We start from the raw sequence: 12878 nt of genomic DNA, 5'->3' as shown, positions 1-12878 counted from the left end.
AGCAACTTAGTTCCTCTGATTTTAAAAGATAATGCCGTTGTTTAATGAAAAGTACAGAACTCAAATTATGTAAAATACAAGTGGATGTCATTGCAACCTGTGTCAGCTGTCTCCAAGCAGAATTTGGGTAACAAATCAAGGGTGAGACCTGGCTCCCTGGAGTTTGTTGTCATGTTTAGAGCCCCTGGAGGTATTTCGAGGTGAAAAGGTCACTGGGAACCACCCCATGTGTTGTGAAAGATTCCTCTTGTCACATTATGCAAGGGGACATGGTGAGAATATTAATGGAAGTGAATATAGGAAAGAAGTTTGTAATGTGATTCAAAAACATTCATATTTAGAACAATTTATTACATACATATATTTTTTTTTTTTTAAATAGGAGGAAATAATTTCAAAGGTTTGATTGGACTTAACCCTTTACGAGCATTTGTTACAGCCTGGCCCTTTTCTTTTTACATAAGCAGCAAGTAAAACACTTTTTCTCATTTAATAAACTTTATTATTAAGCTAAAACATCTCAACAGTTGTTGGACAATACCCTGTAAATAAATAGTGCAAACAGTGACACTGAGTACTTCAGTGCTCCAACACAAAACAACATGGACTTATGATAAGAAAGTTACAAATACAAGAACTGATTAAAAGACATTTTTATAAGGTTTCTCAGAATCCAATTCAGCATTAATCATAGAAATATAAGCACATACGCAGACGGACATACCCTGTATACTTCACAAAGTCCACATGCATTTTTCACAGTTTTTTTTTTTTTTTTTTTGGAATGGTGCGGAAAACTGCTCAGGCCCCCACAATCAAATTGTGTATTTGTTCTTTTCTTTTCAAAAGTCACAAAATTGGTTCACAGTCTTTCCCTTTTGGCTTTGGAGAGGAGGTGTCAGGGCCGGAGAGTTTCTCAGGTGCCGGAGTGTTAACCAAAACGCAGCCCAGTTTCTCGCGTTTCTTCTGCTTCATCCTGCGGTTCTGGAACCAAATTTTCACCTGCGTCTCGTTGAGCTCCAGACTGGCGGCGACCTCCACCCTCCGTGCCCGCGTCAGGTATTTGTTGAAGTGGAACTCTTTCTCCAGCTCGGTGAGCTGCTTGGTGGTGAAGTTGGTGCGGATCACGTTGTGCTGGCCGGGGACCCCGAACTCCGAGTGGACAGCTGTGGAGAGAAATGGATGAATGAATGGATGAAAACATGAAAGTCATGGAGCTGGAGCTGTGAATGATACATGTGAGAATGAATAGAAACATGTACAAAACATTAGTTGCCAGATACACTTTTTTTTATAACAATTGGGCTTCATTACATCAGCTGAATTGTATTTTTACGCACTGAGAGTCAACATTACCTTCAGACGTCTAATGGATTCTCTACGTCTAGCTATTATTCTTAAATATGTCTAAGGATGAACAAACCTGTTTTAGGTGGATTCCGCTTCACTTTCATCCAGTCAAATGTTTTAGAAGTTTCCTCCACATGGTCCAAATCCTTCTCCCTACTTTGGGGCGGTAACCTTGTGTAAACACTTTCTGGATATTCTTGCTGCCTCTGATCTCCGTTTCCAAAATGTGGATACTGGCTGCCTGTTGCGACTCCAGGCCCACAACTGTCCCCGGTGTAGGGAGCCATGTTTGTTCCGAGGGGTGAGACTTGCGCATGGATGAAGCTTCGGTCCTGCTCGGGTGCGAGGCCGTACTGGTGATGTCCGTACTCCAGAGGTGAGCCGTACATGGAGTTCCCCGGTGTTGCAAACTGCAGATCCAGGTTGACATGTGTCTGGTGGGGGTGCATAGGGAGGCTCGGGGTCTGGTGTGGCGCAGAAGTTGAAGCAACTAAACGCCCGTCCGGTGCGTAACTATCACTTGTTGCGCACGAGTTGGACGACATGTATCCGTGGTTTAAATTGTGGTATCCGGCCTTGGCACTGAAAATATTTGCTCCCCGGTTGCACACGGGGTAGTCTAAGTAGGAGTTCATCCTTGGGCCTATTGTTTGTTCACAACTGATCAAGACTGAGCAGTCATTAATCGGTGCTCCCTTTGCCCTAACCTTCTAGGTAGTATGTCAAAGCTGTAAAACTGCCTTCCACCCTCATATCACCTTCCTGACACACCATGTGACCCGCTAAACGCCAATGGCAAAGGACCTCCAGCACTCTGTCAAGTCTGCGGGCTCGTCCATCAAACGGCTCGCATTTACATGACAAATGCTTCAATCAAACTCGCTCATCCATCTGATAAGAACACAAACATTAGGACACATTTTCAGACAGTGTTAGAGGAGCTGAAAAATGACAAATGAATGGCAAAAAAAATTAAAATAATTACCATGTAGGCTATCTAACATAATAACAGTAATACGATGAAAAGTAGATCATTATAAATATTATAACAGTGGCCTCCGAAGACTACAAAAGGGGGCACACATCATACATTAGTATTGTCAAAGATGTCAAATATTAGACTGCTAAATTATTCCTTTAACCAAACCTGAATGTCACAAGGCATGTGCTACATATCTCCATGTTTATGTCACTTACAACTGGTAATTTATGTTTCATTAGGTATGTGTGCTGTATGTAATTAATTACTGTGTCTTTAGTGTACCACTGTGTTTTTTTGTTTTAAGTTGATTGCCTCTATGTGTAGCACTATTGACCAAGCTACATTTCCCCTTGGGGACAATTAAGTATTTTATCTTAACTTATCTTAAAAGCAAACACAAGTAATAATACAAAATAGTAACATCTAGGTATTATTTTGTCATATAAATGTCTAAAGTTTTAGCTGTAAATGTATCTAAATAAAAGTTTGTTCAAATTGGCTTCCTACCAAACCATTTCTTCGGCCTCTCGTCGACAGACAGACTCAAAAGCAGCGCAGTGAATTCAGTGATCCATCATGCGCTCTTTTTAACAGATTGACAGCTTGTGTGGCCCACTTTGCCCATATAAGAACAAAAGACACATTTGCGAACCGTATAGACCTTCCCCCCTCCTGGCTTCTTTTTAACATCGAGACTATAATATAATATCTTTCAATAAAAAGAAACTCTCACATCCACACTCATCCCCTGTAATTAAGTAAGAGTTCATGTGATGTGATAGACCTCAAGTGCTAATTAAGCTTTAACAAAAAACAAGGAAAGTTGCCATTTATTTCAACGTTTTGGCTGCATTACAGTCGTCCTTTCGTAGAGGAGTATTTACTGTGGAGAGTCTGGTGGGGGAAATCTCAACAAATTGTGTTTATGTATGTAGCTGAAATAACAGCAGGGACATTTCAACCTAAGATACACAGGGCTGCATGTCTCCGGAAAATAATTTAAAAGAGGCCCATGCGTGAAAGTTAACACAACAGTTGATATAAAATAAATACATGTGTAAAAATACAAATTTGAGACTAATATTTAGATTAATTAGTCCAATAAATAAATCATAAAATAGCTGCATGCATGAAGACAGATCTTCTAAAAATTAAGTGGAAAGTTGTTTTGTGGAGAGTCGAGGAAATCACATGTTTCTGCTACAGATGAGTCAGTTTTGGAGCTTGCATGATTCTGTCTTGAGTGCAGCTTTGGGAGAAAAACGACCCGTTAAGATCCGCATTTGGGTCTGCTGTGCGTGAGGTGGTGTGCATGTCGTACTGCACATTAAACTGCGGCTCGTGCGTGAAGCCTGGAGCTGGGTATTTGGAGTATTCTGCCGGGTACGCTGCCTGGGACTGGTGTTGTTGTTGGGACTTGAGCGGAGGGGAGGCCGGCTGGTAATCCCCGCCCAGATGGACATAACCCAGGCTCGACAGAGTGGGGCTGCCCGGGGCGGAGGGGGAGGACGGAGGGGTGGCGAGGCCCTGCTCTCTCTCGTCCTTCTTCTGCTTCATCCTCCGGTTCTGAAACCAAATCTTGATCTGCCTCTCGTGGAGGTTGAGCAGGCTGGCCATCTCCACCCGCCGCGGCTTGCACAGGTAGCGGCTGAAGTGGAACTCCTTCTCCAGCTCCACCAGTTGCGCGCTCGTGTACGCGGTGCGCGTCCTCTTGGGGGCCGGCGGGATCGCGCTTGGACACTTCTCGTTGACGGTGCAGTCTGTGGAGACAAACAGTTGGAGAGGAAAAAAAGGGGAAAGGTTGAACAGGTTGTATTCACTGAGTGGAAGCAGTGAATGGGAGGTTTGGTTTTCTTCTTTTTATTTATGACTTCAAGATCACTCTCAGTCATTTGCTCTACCTGATTACAGTCTGCACCTTGTTTACTGTCACTTCTCTCTTTTATTAAATGCTTCTGTTGTTGTTAACCATAGCATGCATGCTCAGCCAACCTAACCCGTATGAATAAAGGTTAAATACGTTAATACAAATTAGAAAATAAGCGTAGAAATCGATAACAATAGAGAGAAAGGGAAAAGACAGAAAAATAACTAAAGAAGATTGTTTGAAAGTAACTTAGAGGTTATGGTGTTACACAAAGATGTGTTACAGTGTTACAGTACGGGATGTATAGTATAGGGGGAGGAGGAAGCTGAGATATTTCCAAAACGGTGACCAAGAGTTTAACTCGCTTGTTTTTTTAAAAGTGGTAGGCCTAAGTGGTTGATATTAGACAGATATTTGGAGTTTTTCCTTTAATCAAGATTCAGGGGTACAGATTGTAAAGGCCTCTGAGACAAATTTATAAAAAAATTATTATAAGGTCTTATAAAAAGGTAGCCTAGATTAAATGAAGGGAAGCATTCATATTCCATGTTTATTGAAACATTTTTAATCGTTTTCTGATATTTTTATTGTTTTTGTTTTGAAAACTAGGCCTTTATAGATTATTGTAAATCTAAAGAGCATATATGTATACTATTACATACGTATTATAATTAGGGCTGCCACCTCTTAGTTGATTAGTCGACTAATCGTTTTGGTCGACTAAGATTTCTTTAGTCGATTAGTCATTTTTTATGCTTATTCATGCTTAATTACTCATTTCCAAGAAACTTATGAGCACATTTATGGTAAACACAAGAGTTAAAGTGGTGCTTTTGCAGGATTAATTGTGGAGAAACTCAGTTTTACAGATGGTTAATTAACTACATTTATATTGTGCTTTTCTAGTCTTAACCACCTCTCAAAGCACACAGCTCTGTCAATTAAATCAACTAATCGATTAGTCAACAAAATTGTATAAGTCGAGGACAGCCCTAATTATAATTACATTTTTGTAACTGTAAAAGTCTAAATAAACCATGGAAGAAGAAGAAAAAACTAGGCCTTTATAAATAAATAGTAGGCTACTATGTTATTATGATTCTAAATAAAATATGTGCGCTACACTGAGCCAGTGTGTGTTTATCCTTCTGCTAATAGCCTGACTGTATAGCTTTATTAATAGCTACCTGATCTTTTGAACCTGAGAAGGAGAAAATATAAACTAATGTCTTCAATTAATAAAGTGGACATTAATGAAAAGGCTTCGTTTCAAAACAACTGCTGCCTCTTTGTTTACAGACCTGCGGTTCTCCTGCCAGGGTTCTGATCTGAGTGTCTGGACTCTTTCATCCAGGGGAAAATCTTTTTGCTCACAGCAAACTTGGGGTTTTGCTGTTTTGACCTCCAGGGAAACGTGCGCTCAAACGTCTCCTGCGCCAATTGTTGGTGTGCGGCTGCGCACCCACACCCGCTGACATCCTCCACCAAAGACTCGTTGAAGAAGAAGTCGTGGTGCTTCTGGGTGTTTTGGGTCGCACTGGTTTTCTGCATTTCCATTAAATGTGCACCTTTGACCTTCTGACGGAGCGCTGGCAGCCAAATGTCATGGCAGGTTTCCAGAGAGCCCTGCAGCTTCTGGCCTGAGAGGACGCAGAAAGAAAAAAAAAGACGGAGACAGAATCAGGGAGGAGACCACACGATCCATCTTATCAACTCAATAGTATGCTGACATGAATAGCAAGCCTCTCCTGGCCTGAGAGGCCACGGAAAAATAAGAGTTGGCGATAATAAACCCTCTGGAAAACACCAAATCAAGGACAATCTTATTAAATCTGCGCAGAAATTAAACGTGTCCTTTTCTTTACCCCTAACAATTAGTGTAGACCTCACTGGCCTACAACGAGGCTCATTGTCTTTTTCTAATTGTGTTTTAATGCAGCTAAAACAAATGAAATATCATCTTTTTAGATTATGGAATAAGGGTTATTTCCCAGGACTTTTGTTTGTCTTAAAAAAAAAGGATAAAATATTAACAATAATGGCAACAAGAACATATGACAATAATAATCAGTCTACGCATAAACATCCGAACATAAAAGGCCCCAAAAATAGAAAATAAATTTCATAGAAATACAAAAGTAAATACCTTCTTTTTATCTTCTTTTTTTTTTTTAAATAGTGTTTCCTGAGATTACATTATTACATTAGACCTGTGCGTATTAATAAATAGCAGCCTTTTATTCAGTTAATGGATGGTCCTGTCTGTAACATTTTCGAGGGGGAAAAAAAATGAAATGTAACACAATCTACTAAAACATCCATCCATCTCCATCAAACACAAAATCATACAGTCCGTTCTGCAGCTGCAGCTTGTATTCTGCCCTGATCTGAAACAAAACGCGATTTAAAGAAGAAGGGTGGGAAAAAAGCATAGTAGCCTCTTCAATATCTTAATTCAATTGAATCCAACAGAACAGAATTATTTAGCAGCAGTTTTAAGGGCGAAGAGAGAAGCAGAGTGAGAGTGAGAGAGAGAGAAATAGAGAGAGAGAGAGAGATAGAATAAAGTCTGGAGGCATGCAGCTTTATGAACTCTGGTTGAACCGCGGCTGCTGGAGTCAGGCTCGTAAATCATAAAGACACATAAGCCAGTCCGCGGCTGCGTTACCTTCACAACCTACATTCATCCCGCACTGGAACACATCCTCGCGCAAACAATCACACACCGGTTTCCTCTCACCTTTGTTTTTGTTTTTTTTTGTTAGTTCTGTTTTGGAAGAAAAAATAAAACCTTCCCAATATTAGAATAATCCTGCAGAGAAAGCAGCAGCTCTCGCATTAGATGATGATGTGGCTTTGCATGCCGGTGGGGTGAAGCAGAGTGGACAGTGTTTCTGCAGCTCACACCGCCCTGCACACAGCACACAATGTCAGCCTGCGTGTATGTGTGTGTGTGTGTGTGTGTGTGTGTCAAGAGAAAACCCTTTCTGCTGATCATGCAAGCTCACTTTCATACATGGAAATAGCCTTGCGATAAAAAAAAAAAGAAGAAAAAAGAGAGAGAGACGCTTTTCTATACGGATAAATGTCTACTTCGACACCTTTATGGCAATTACAGCAGCGTGGAAACGCTAAAAGCCTTAAGGTGGCTCAAGAGAGGCAAGAAAAAGGCTGAAATATGTTGGCACTGAAGCCCATGTTAAGTGGATTTAGATAAGGGAAAACGGTCGGCCTCCCATCACCACTGAAATCACCCAAACACTGCGAGTTTTTTAAGCTGTATTTTCACAGTTATATGAACACACAGACATCTTTATTTTTGTCCTGGGAACGTGGCCAAGTGCGTTTAGAAGACATTCAAACATCCCTTCTACAGATGCCAGCAGAGATGCCATGAATTACTCCGGCAAAAGAAAGCATTCAGTATTTAGTCTGGAGTTGTTTTTTTTGTACACACTCACATACCAAGTGCATTACGTCTTGTGTCAGTAATGAGATTTTCTTTGTTTTTGTTTCTAATTTGAAGTGAGTGAGTCATTTTAAAGCACTAAAGAGGAGACAGACAGTGGTCAGCAGCAGCAGCAGCAGCAGCGGCGGCGTCCATTCAGAAGTTCCTTAATGAGGCCTTGGTTTGGTTTACATGTGGCCATCATCAGACTGCTGCAGTGGATCGATTGGCGGTGCTTTGATGTCTCATCTTCATGTTTTGCTCGATCGCTTTGATTGGCTCTGAAAGGTAATATTTAACTGAGTATAGCGTCAATTAATGCAAATGAACATCTTTGATCTCTGAGCCGTGCGACCGTCGACCCAGAGACAATTGGAGTAGTAACCAGATCTATATGTGGTGTCCAACAATAAAAGTTTCAGAAGCTGCAGAGTGAGACATTTTATTTCATTTTAAAGATAAAATTGAGTAAAATGTCTCTCAAAACATGTACGCATATCCCCTCAGTAAGGAAACGTGAGTGAAATTAATGCTGTCCAATGCGCCATGCAGAATGCTCAGTTCAAAAAAAAAAAAAATATATATATATAGATAGATAGATAGATAGATAGATAGATAGATGGCTAGATAGATATAGCTATATATAGATATATATCTATATATATAGATGGATAGATATAGCTATATATATATATATATATATATATATATATATATATATATATATATATATATATATATATATATATATATATATATATATATAAATCTTAGCATAAATTGCACTTACTGGACATTTTCAGGAGCTTTCATTCACATCCTGTTGGTTTCATATAGGCTATAGTTTCAATAGTTCTCCATTAAATGTTATGTATAGTGTCAAATCATAACAGAAGTTATCTCTGGCCACTTTACAGATAGACCACACTCTATAATTAACAACGACCCAACAATTCCCCATGCTGGAGCAAGCATTTGGTGCAACAGCGGTGAGGAAAAACTTCCTTCTAACAGGCAGAAACCTCAGGCAGACCATCTCATGGTATCACAGTGGCAACGCAACTACTCTATGCTGCTGATGAAGGCCATGCAAAGCAGCTTAAAGCTCTGGAAATGTCCTTTTTTGCTTTATGGAGGCTGTAGTGTTGAATTGTATTACATTATACAGAGAGAGGTTTCTAATATTGTTTCCTCCCTAATCACTGCATATCAATCAGTACTGTATTTAGTACAACTTTGATATTCTTATTTACTTTTCTGCTACTTTATAGCCTACTTCTACTCCACTACATTTATTTGACACTAAGTTACTTTTACATAACATATGAGATGATGCGGTACTAAATTAATAATCTACTCAGTAGTAGCCTGATTTATCTCGAATTGGCTCCACATTGTCAAACTACATTAAAAAGTCTTTGTTGTCGTGATAAAAACAGAATATAATTCTGTATAATGAGTTCTTTTACTTTTGATACATTGTTTGGCTGATTATACTTTTGTAACATTTTGAAATCAGGACGTTTACTTGTAAGTACCAAGTGTTCTTAGATTGTTGTATTTATACTTTTAATCGAGTAAATGCCCTGAAGTACAGTACTTGGTTACTTAAACTTGCATCAGGTCATGTCTGAGCTCTGGTTCTGTGTGTGCTACAGACGCCCATCAGGGACCCCCAGGTACAAGGAAACAAACTTGTAATGAAGTACATTTTAGATTGTTGTATGTCTACTTTTAATTACGTAAAGGCCCCGAGTACTGCTTCCACCACTGCGTATATGTGCCATAACTCTCTCTGATAGCCTACAGTGCTATAACAAAAAAAACTATATCAATACAAGGAAAATCAGGAATAAGTGTTGTGAGGGGGGGGCTTCTGGGGCTCCAGCCCCGAATGTTTTATCAAAACCCCAAAATCTTTTAGGGTTTTAAAATTCCTTTAATTTTGAGTGTGTGCAGCAAATTAATGGAGCAAACTTTCTGTTACTGGGGAAATATTGCCGTTCCCACTGACCCAAAAAAGCCCAGAACAGGGCGCCCGGATAGCTCAGTCGGTAGAGCGGGCGCCAATATATATAGAGGTTTACTCCTCGATGCAGTGGGCTCAGGTTCGACTCTGACCTCCGCCCCTTTGCTGCATGCCATCCCCCCTCTCTCTCCCCTTTCATTTCTTCAGCTGTCCTGTCGATAAAGGTCTAAAAATGCCCCAAAAAAGCCCAGAACATACTTAAAGCTCCATGTCACCCCGGATACTCTCTGTTTGAACTGCTGCCCTCGGGCAGATGTTTTTCAGGACAACTAAAATACAAACAAACAGACTCAGAAACCATTTTTAGAAGTTACTTTTTTAAAACCTACCACTTTTGCATATTTTATAGTGACTTTTAGAGGCTCTTTTATATTTATTTATTCACCTGCTTTGCACTTTTGCTGATGTTTTGCACTGGTAGGACTGCATTCAATCTCGCTGTACATGTCCAATGACAATTGATTGATTGATTGATTGATTTATTTTGGATTTAACAAACAACATAATCCAAAGGATATCATGTTAAAGTGTAAACACTTATTTCCAACATGGTCCTTGGTGTTAAAACATACAACACATAACAAAGACCTATTTCTGGTCAAAAACAATAACATATAATACAAATCATCCAAGGTTTAAAAGCATTCTAAAATCAAAGAATCATAAATCACATAAAATAATCAATCTACTCTAACTAAAAAATATTGGCTACTCTGTTCCATAAAAATACCTTTACTTTATATCTAAAAGCCCCCCTGGTATTTATAATTTTGAGGGAAAGTGGCAAATTATTCCACAATGTTATACCTGTATAAAAAAAAGAACTTCTAGCTGCATTGTTGACTCTGGGCACTTTACAAGAACGGACACTGGCCCGAGTATTGTGATTATGCTGTGTATGAACCATTTTTATATGGGAATGTAAATATTTGGGAGCAGAGCCATTTATAACATTAAACATATGATTAATCTTTAACTGCTCCACTCTAACACAAACTGGCAGCAACCCTACCCTTTTAAAAGCATCTCTACCAATATGAGTCCGGGGTGGTGCATTTAACAGGTAGCGAATAACATTATTTTGCATCACTTGCAGTCTATTTTTAAGTTTAACTGATAATCCACAGTACCAAGCAGAACATGCATAATCAAAATTACATTGAATCAATGATATGACCAATAATTTCTTAACAATAAGGACTATTCTACTGTATTCTAAAAGTCCCCCCCCCCCCAGGTCTGGGCTGAACCCTGAATGTTTACAATGTCTGGCTCCGCCCCTGATAAGTACCACTAACTCCTCCTGTTATATATGAGGCAGCCGGAGAAGAGGAAGAAGATGAAGATGCAGACTGACATGATGAGTTAGTGTACAGTGTAAATATGAATTCATGTTTGATCCCTGTGCGGCTGCAGTGTGACAGTTATTATTCACATATGACAATATATCCCTGAGCTGCACTTTACATCCCGTCTTCATCACCACGGTGAGCTCCACACTCTTCAGGCTGCCTGTCTGATCTGTGATGGACATGTACACCCCCACCCCCCCTCCCCCCCCTCCCTCCCTCTTCCTCACCTCCTCCTCCACCCCTCGGTTCAGCCTGCTGACAAACCTCTCCTGTCAATTAGCTACAGAAACCACGTGTCCACTAGGAGAGGATTTATGGCTCTGGATTAATTCAAACCCAGTTGAATCCACAGTAGAAGCAAAGTCCCACAGCTAACATAAGCAATCAAGCAAATAAATACACCATAATAACTATAACTAACATACAGTTTGAATAAAAACACAAACAGGTTTTAAGTGCAACAAAAAAAAGGCACAAGACCAGAATAATCCAGAAAAATCAAAATCAGAGTCATTAAGAAAACTTCACAGTCTACTTTAACTAATAAATACTTTATAAACAGTATATAAACACGTAACATGTGGTTGGTTTTTAACACACTATAATGTAGTTATTAGCAGATGTAATCGTGTATTAATGTAATTATAGGCCTAATATAAAATATAAAAATTTAAATAAAGTTGCTGTTGTAATAATGTAAAATAAGTGGGAGAATGTAGGCTATAATTACACATAGGCCTACTGCACATTAATAAACACTCAAAGGGGGTAAATGAAATAGTTTAGAGTCTACTTTAACTTAGAACTACTTTATAACGCATTGCTGACAGACACTGTACATCAATAAACACTTAAAATGTACTTATATCTGCTTAAAACCCCATTAAAGTGCGTAATAAATAATTCATTTACTGGTTGTCGTCACCTTATGCTGATAGTAAAGTGTCAACGGATGATTCCCTCAAATCAGATGCAAACTCTCGCTCTGTATTCGCCTCTTCACTTCCATGATCATCATCACAGCTAAATAAATATTCAAATCAACTTACTTTTTCCATCTTCTCACCAGATTCTCCGGTCTCCAGTATGCTGGGAGCCTGTTGGAGCCGTTTGATGAGGAACTCTCCTCACATTTCTCCCGGAAAACTAAAACTCCTCCTCGACCTAACGGGCCAGTGAAGTGCAGCGAAACGAAGATAAATGGTGTGCCGAACAATGGCCCGCATTGAAGGGCTTGTCCTGCAACATTCACAGATGTCATGTTCTCCGGCAATGTGCGGCTAAAAGAGAGAGAAAAAGAAAGACTTAAAATCTCGTATGGACTCTGGTGAGGGCCTGCAGCTCTGTGCGTGAACGCTCCATACAAAAACACAAAAACACACATTACGAGACACAGAAAACACCAAACGTGCAGCATTATTTGCCATGAAATATACTCACACACACACACACACACACACACACACAGAAATCAATGAGCGTTTTCTCCTCGTGGTTTTCTTCCCCTCGAGGTGAAGTGTCATCACCTACATACTCCCCAAGACACGAATTTGTGGCTGCTGCTATATTTACACAAATTCGGATCTACAGGGTACATATAGGGGACATATAGGTGTCAGCCTCTGGCTGCACGGGGACAGAAACTTGCAGCCTCCTTAAACTGGTAACCCGCATGTTGTCCTCGTGTTTTCAAAGTTTCTCCATCAGAAATATGGCTTTCTTTTCAACCAAATTTCCCAAAAAGAGCATGGTTGGTCCCATCCGCTAATCGACGATCACTACTTTCGTGGTCTACCCGGGTGAAAATCTGTGATCATCCATAAACATATGTTCCTCTGACCTGAACTATT

At 39.8% G+C, this 12878-nt stretch overlaps 2 protein-coding genes across 2 annotated transcripts; both read right to left on the bottom strand.

The window, feature by feature from the left end:
* Positions 1-469: 469 nt before the first annotated feature.
* Positions 470-2294, bottom strand: hoxb1b (homeobox B1b). The gene is made up of 2 exons (XM_028567879.1): positions 1424-2294; positions 470-1166 (listed from the first exon to the last, which is right to left on the bottom strand). Exons 1-2 carry the CDS (start codon positions 1983-1985, stop codon positions 850-852), a joined length of 879 nt encoding a protein of 292 aa, XP_028423680.1. The 5' UTR covers positions 1986-2294; the 3' UTR covers positions 470-849.
* Positions 2295-3028: 734 nt separating this feature from the next.
* On the bottom strand, positions 3029-12544 carry LOC114547677 (homeobox protein Hox-D3). Its single transcript, XM_028566986.1, has 3 exons — positions 12078-12544; positions 5501-5839; positions 3029-4092 (listed from the first exon to the last, which is right to left on the bottom strand). The coding sequence occupies exons 2-3, from the start codon at positions 5754-5756 to the stop codon at positions 3533-3535; spliced, it is 816 nt and encodes a 271-aa protein (XP_028422787.1). The 5' UTR covers positions 5757-5839; positions 12078-12544; the 3' UTR covers positions 3029-3532.
* Between the last annotated feature and the right edge of the window lie 334 nt (positions 12545-12878).

The sequence above is a fragment of the Perca flavescens genome, chromosome 21 (assembly GCF_004354835.1).
Source record: "Perca flavescens isolate YP-PL-M2 chromosome 21, PFLA_1.0, whole genome shotgun sequence".
In the NCBI taxonomy this organism is placed as follows: domain Eukaryota; kingdom Metazoa; phylum Chordata; class Actinopteri; order Perciformes; family Percidae; genus Perca; species Perca flavescens.
The sequence above is the reverse complement of the archived record's forward strand: the minus strand, read 5'-3'. Positions and strand labels throughout refer to the sequence as shown.

Coding starts and splice junctions, on each gene's coding strand:
- hoxb1b (XM_028567879.1), bottom strand. CDS start 1,985: ATGAACTCCTACTTAGACTACCCCGTGTGCAACCGGGGAGCAAATATT. Junction 1,167..1,423: donor GCGGAATCCACCTAAAACAG/GTTTGTTCATCC, acceptor TTCTCTCCACAG/CTGTCCACTCGGAGTTCGGG.
- LOC114547677 (XM_028566986.1), bottom strand. CDS start 5,756: ATGGAAATGCAGAAAACCAGTGCGACCCAAAACACCCAGAAGCACCAC. Junction 4,093..5,500: donor CCCTGGCAGGAGAACCGCAG/GTCTGTAAACAA, acceptor TTGTCTCCACAG/ACTGCACCGTCAACGAGAAG.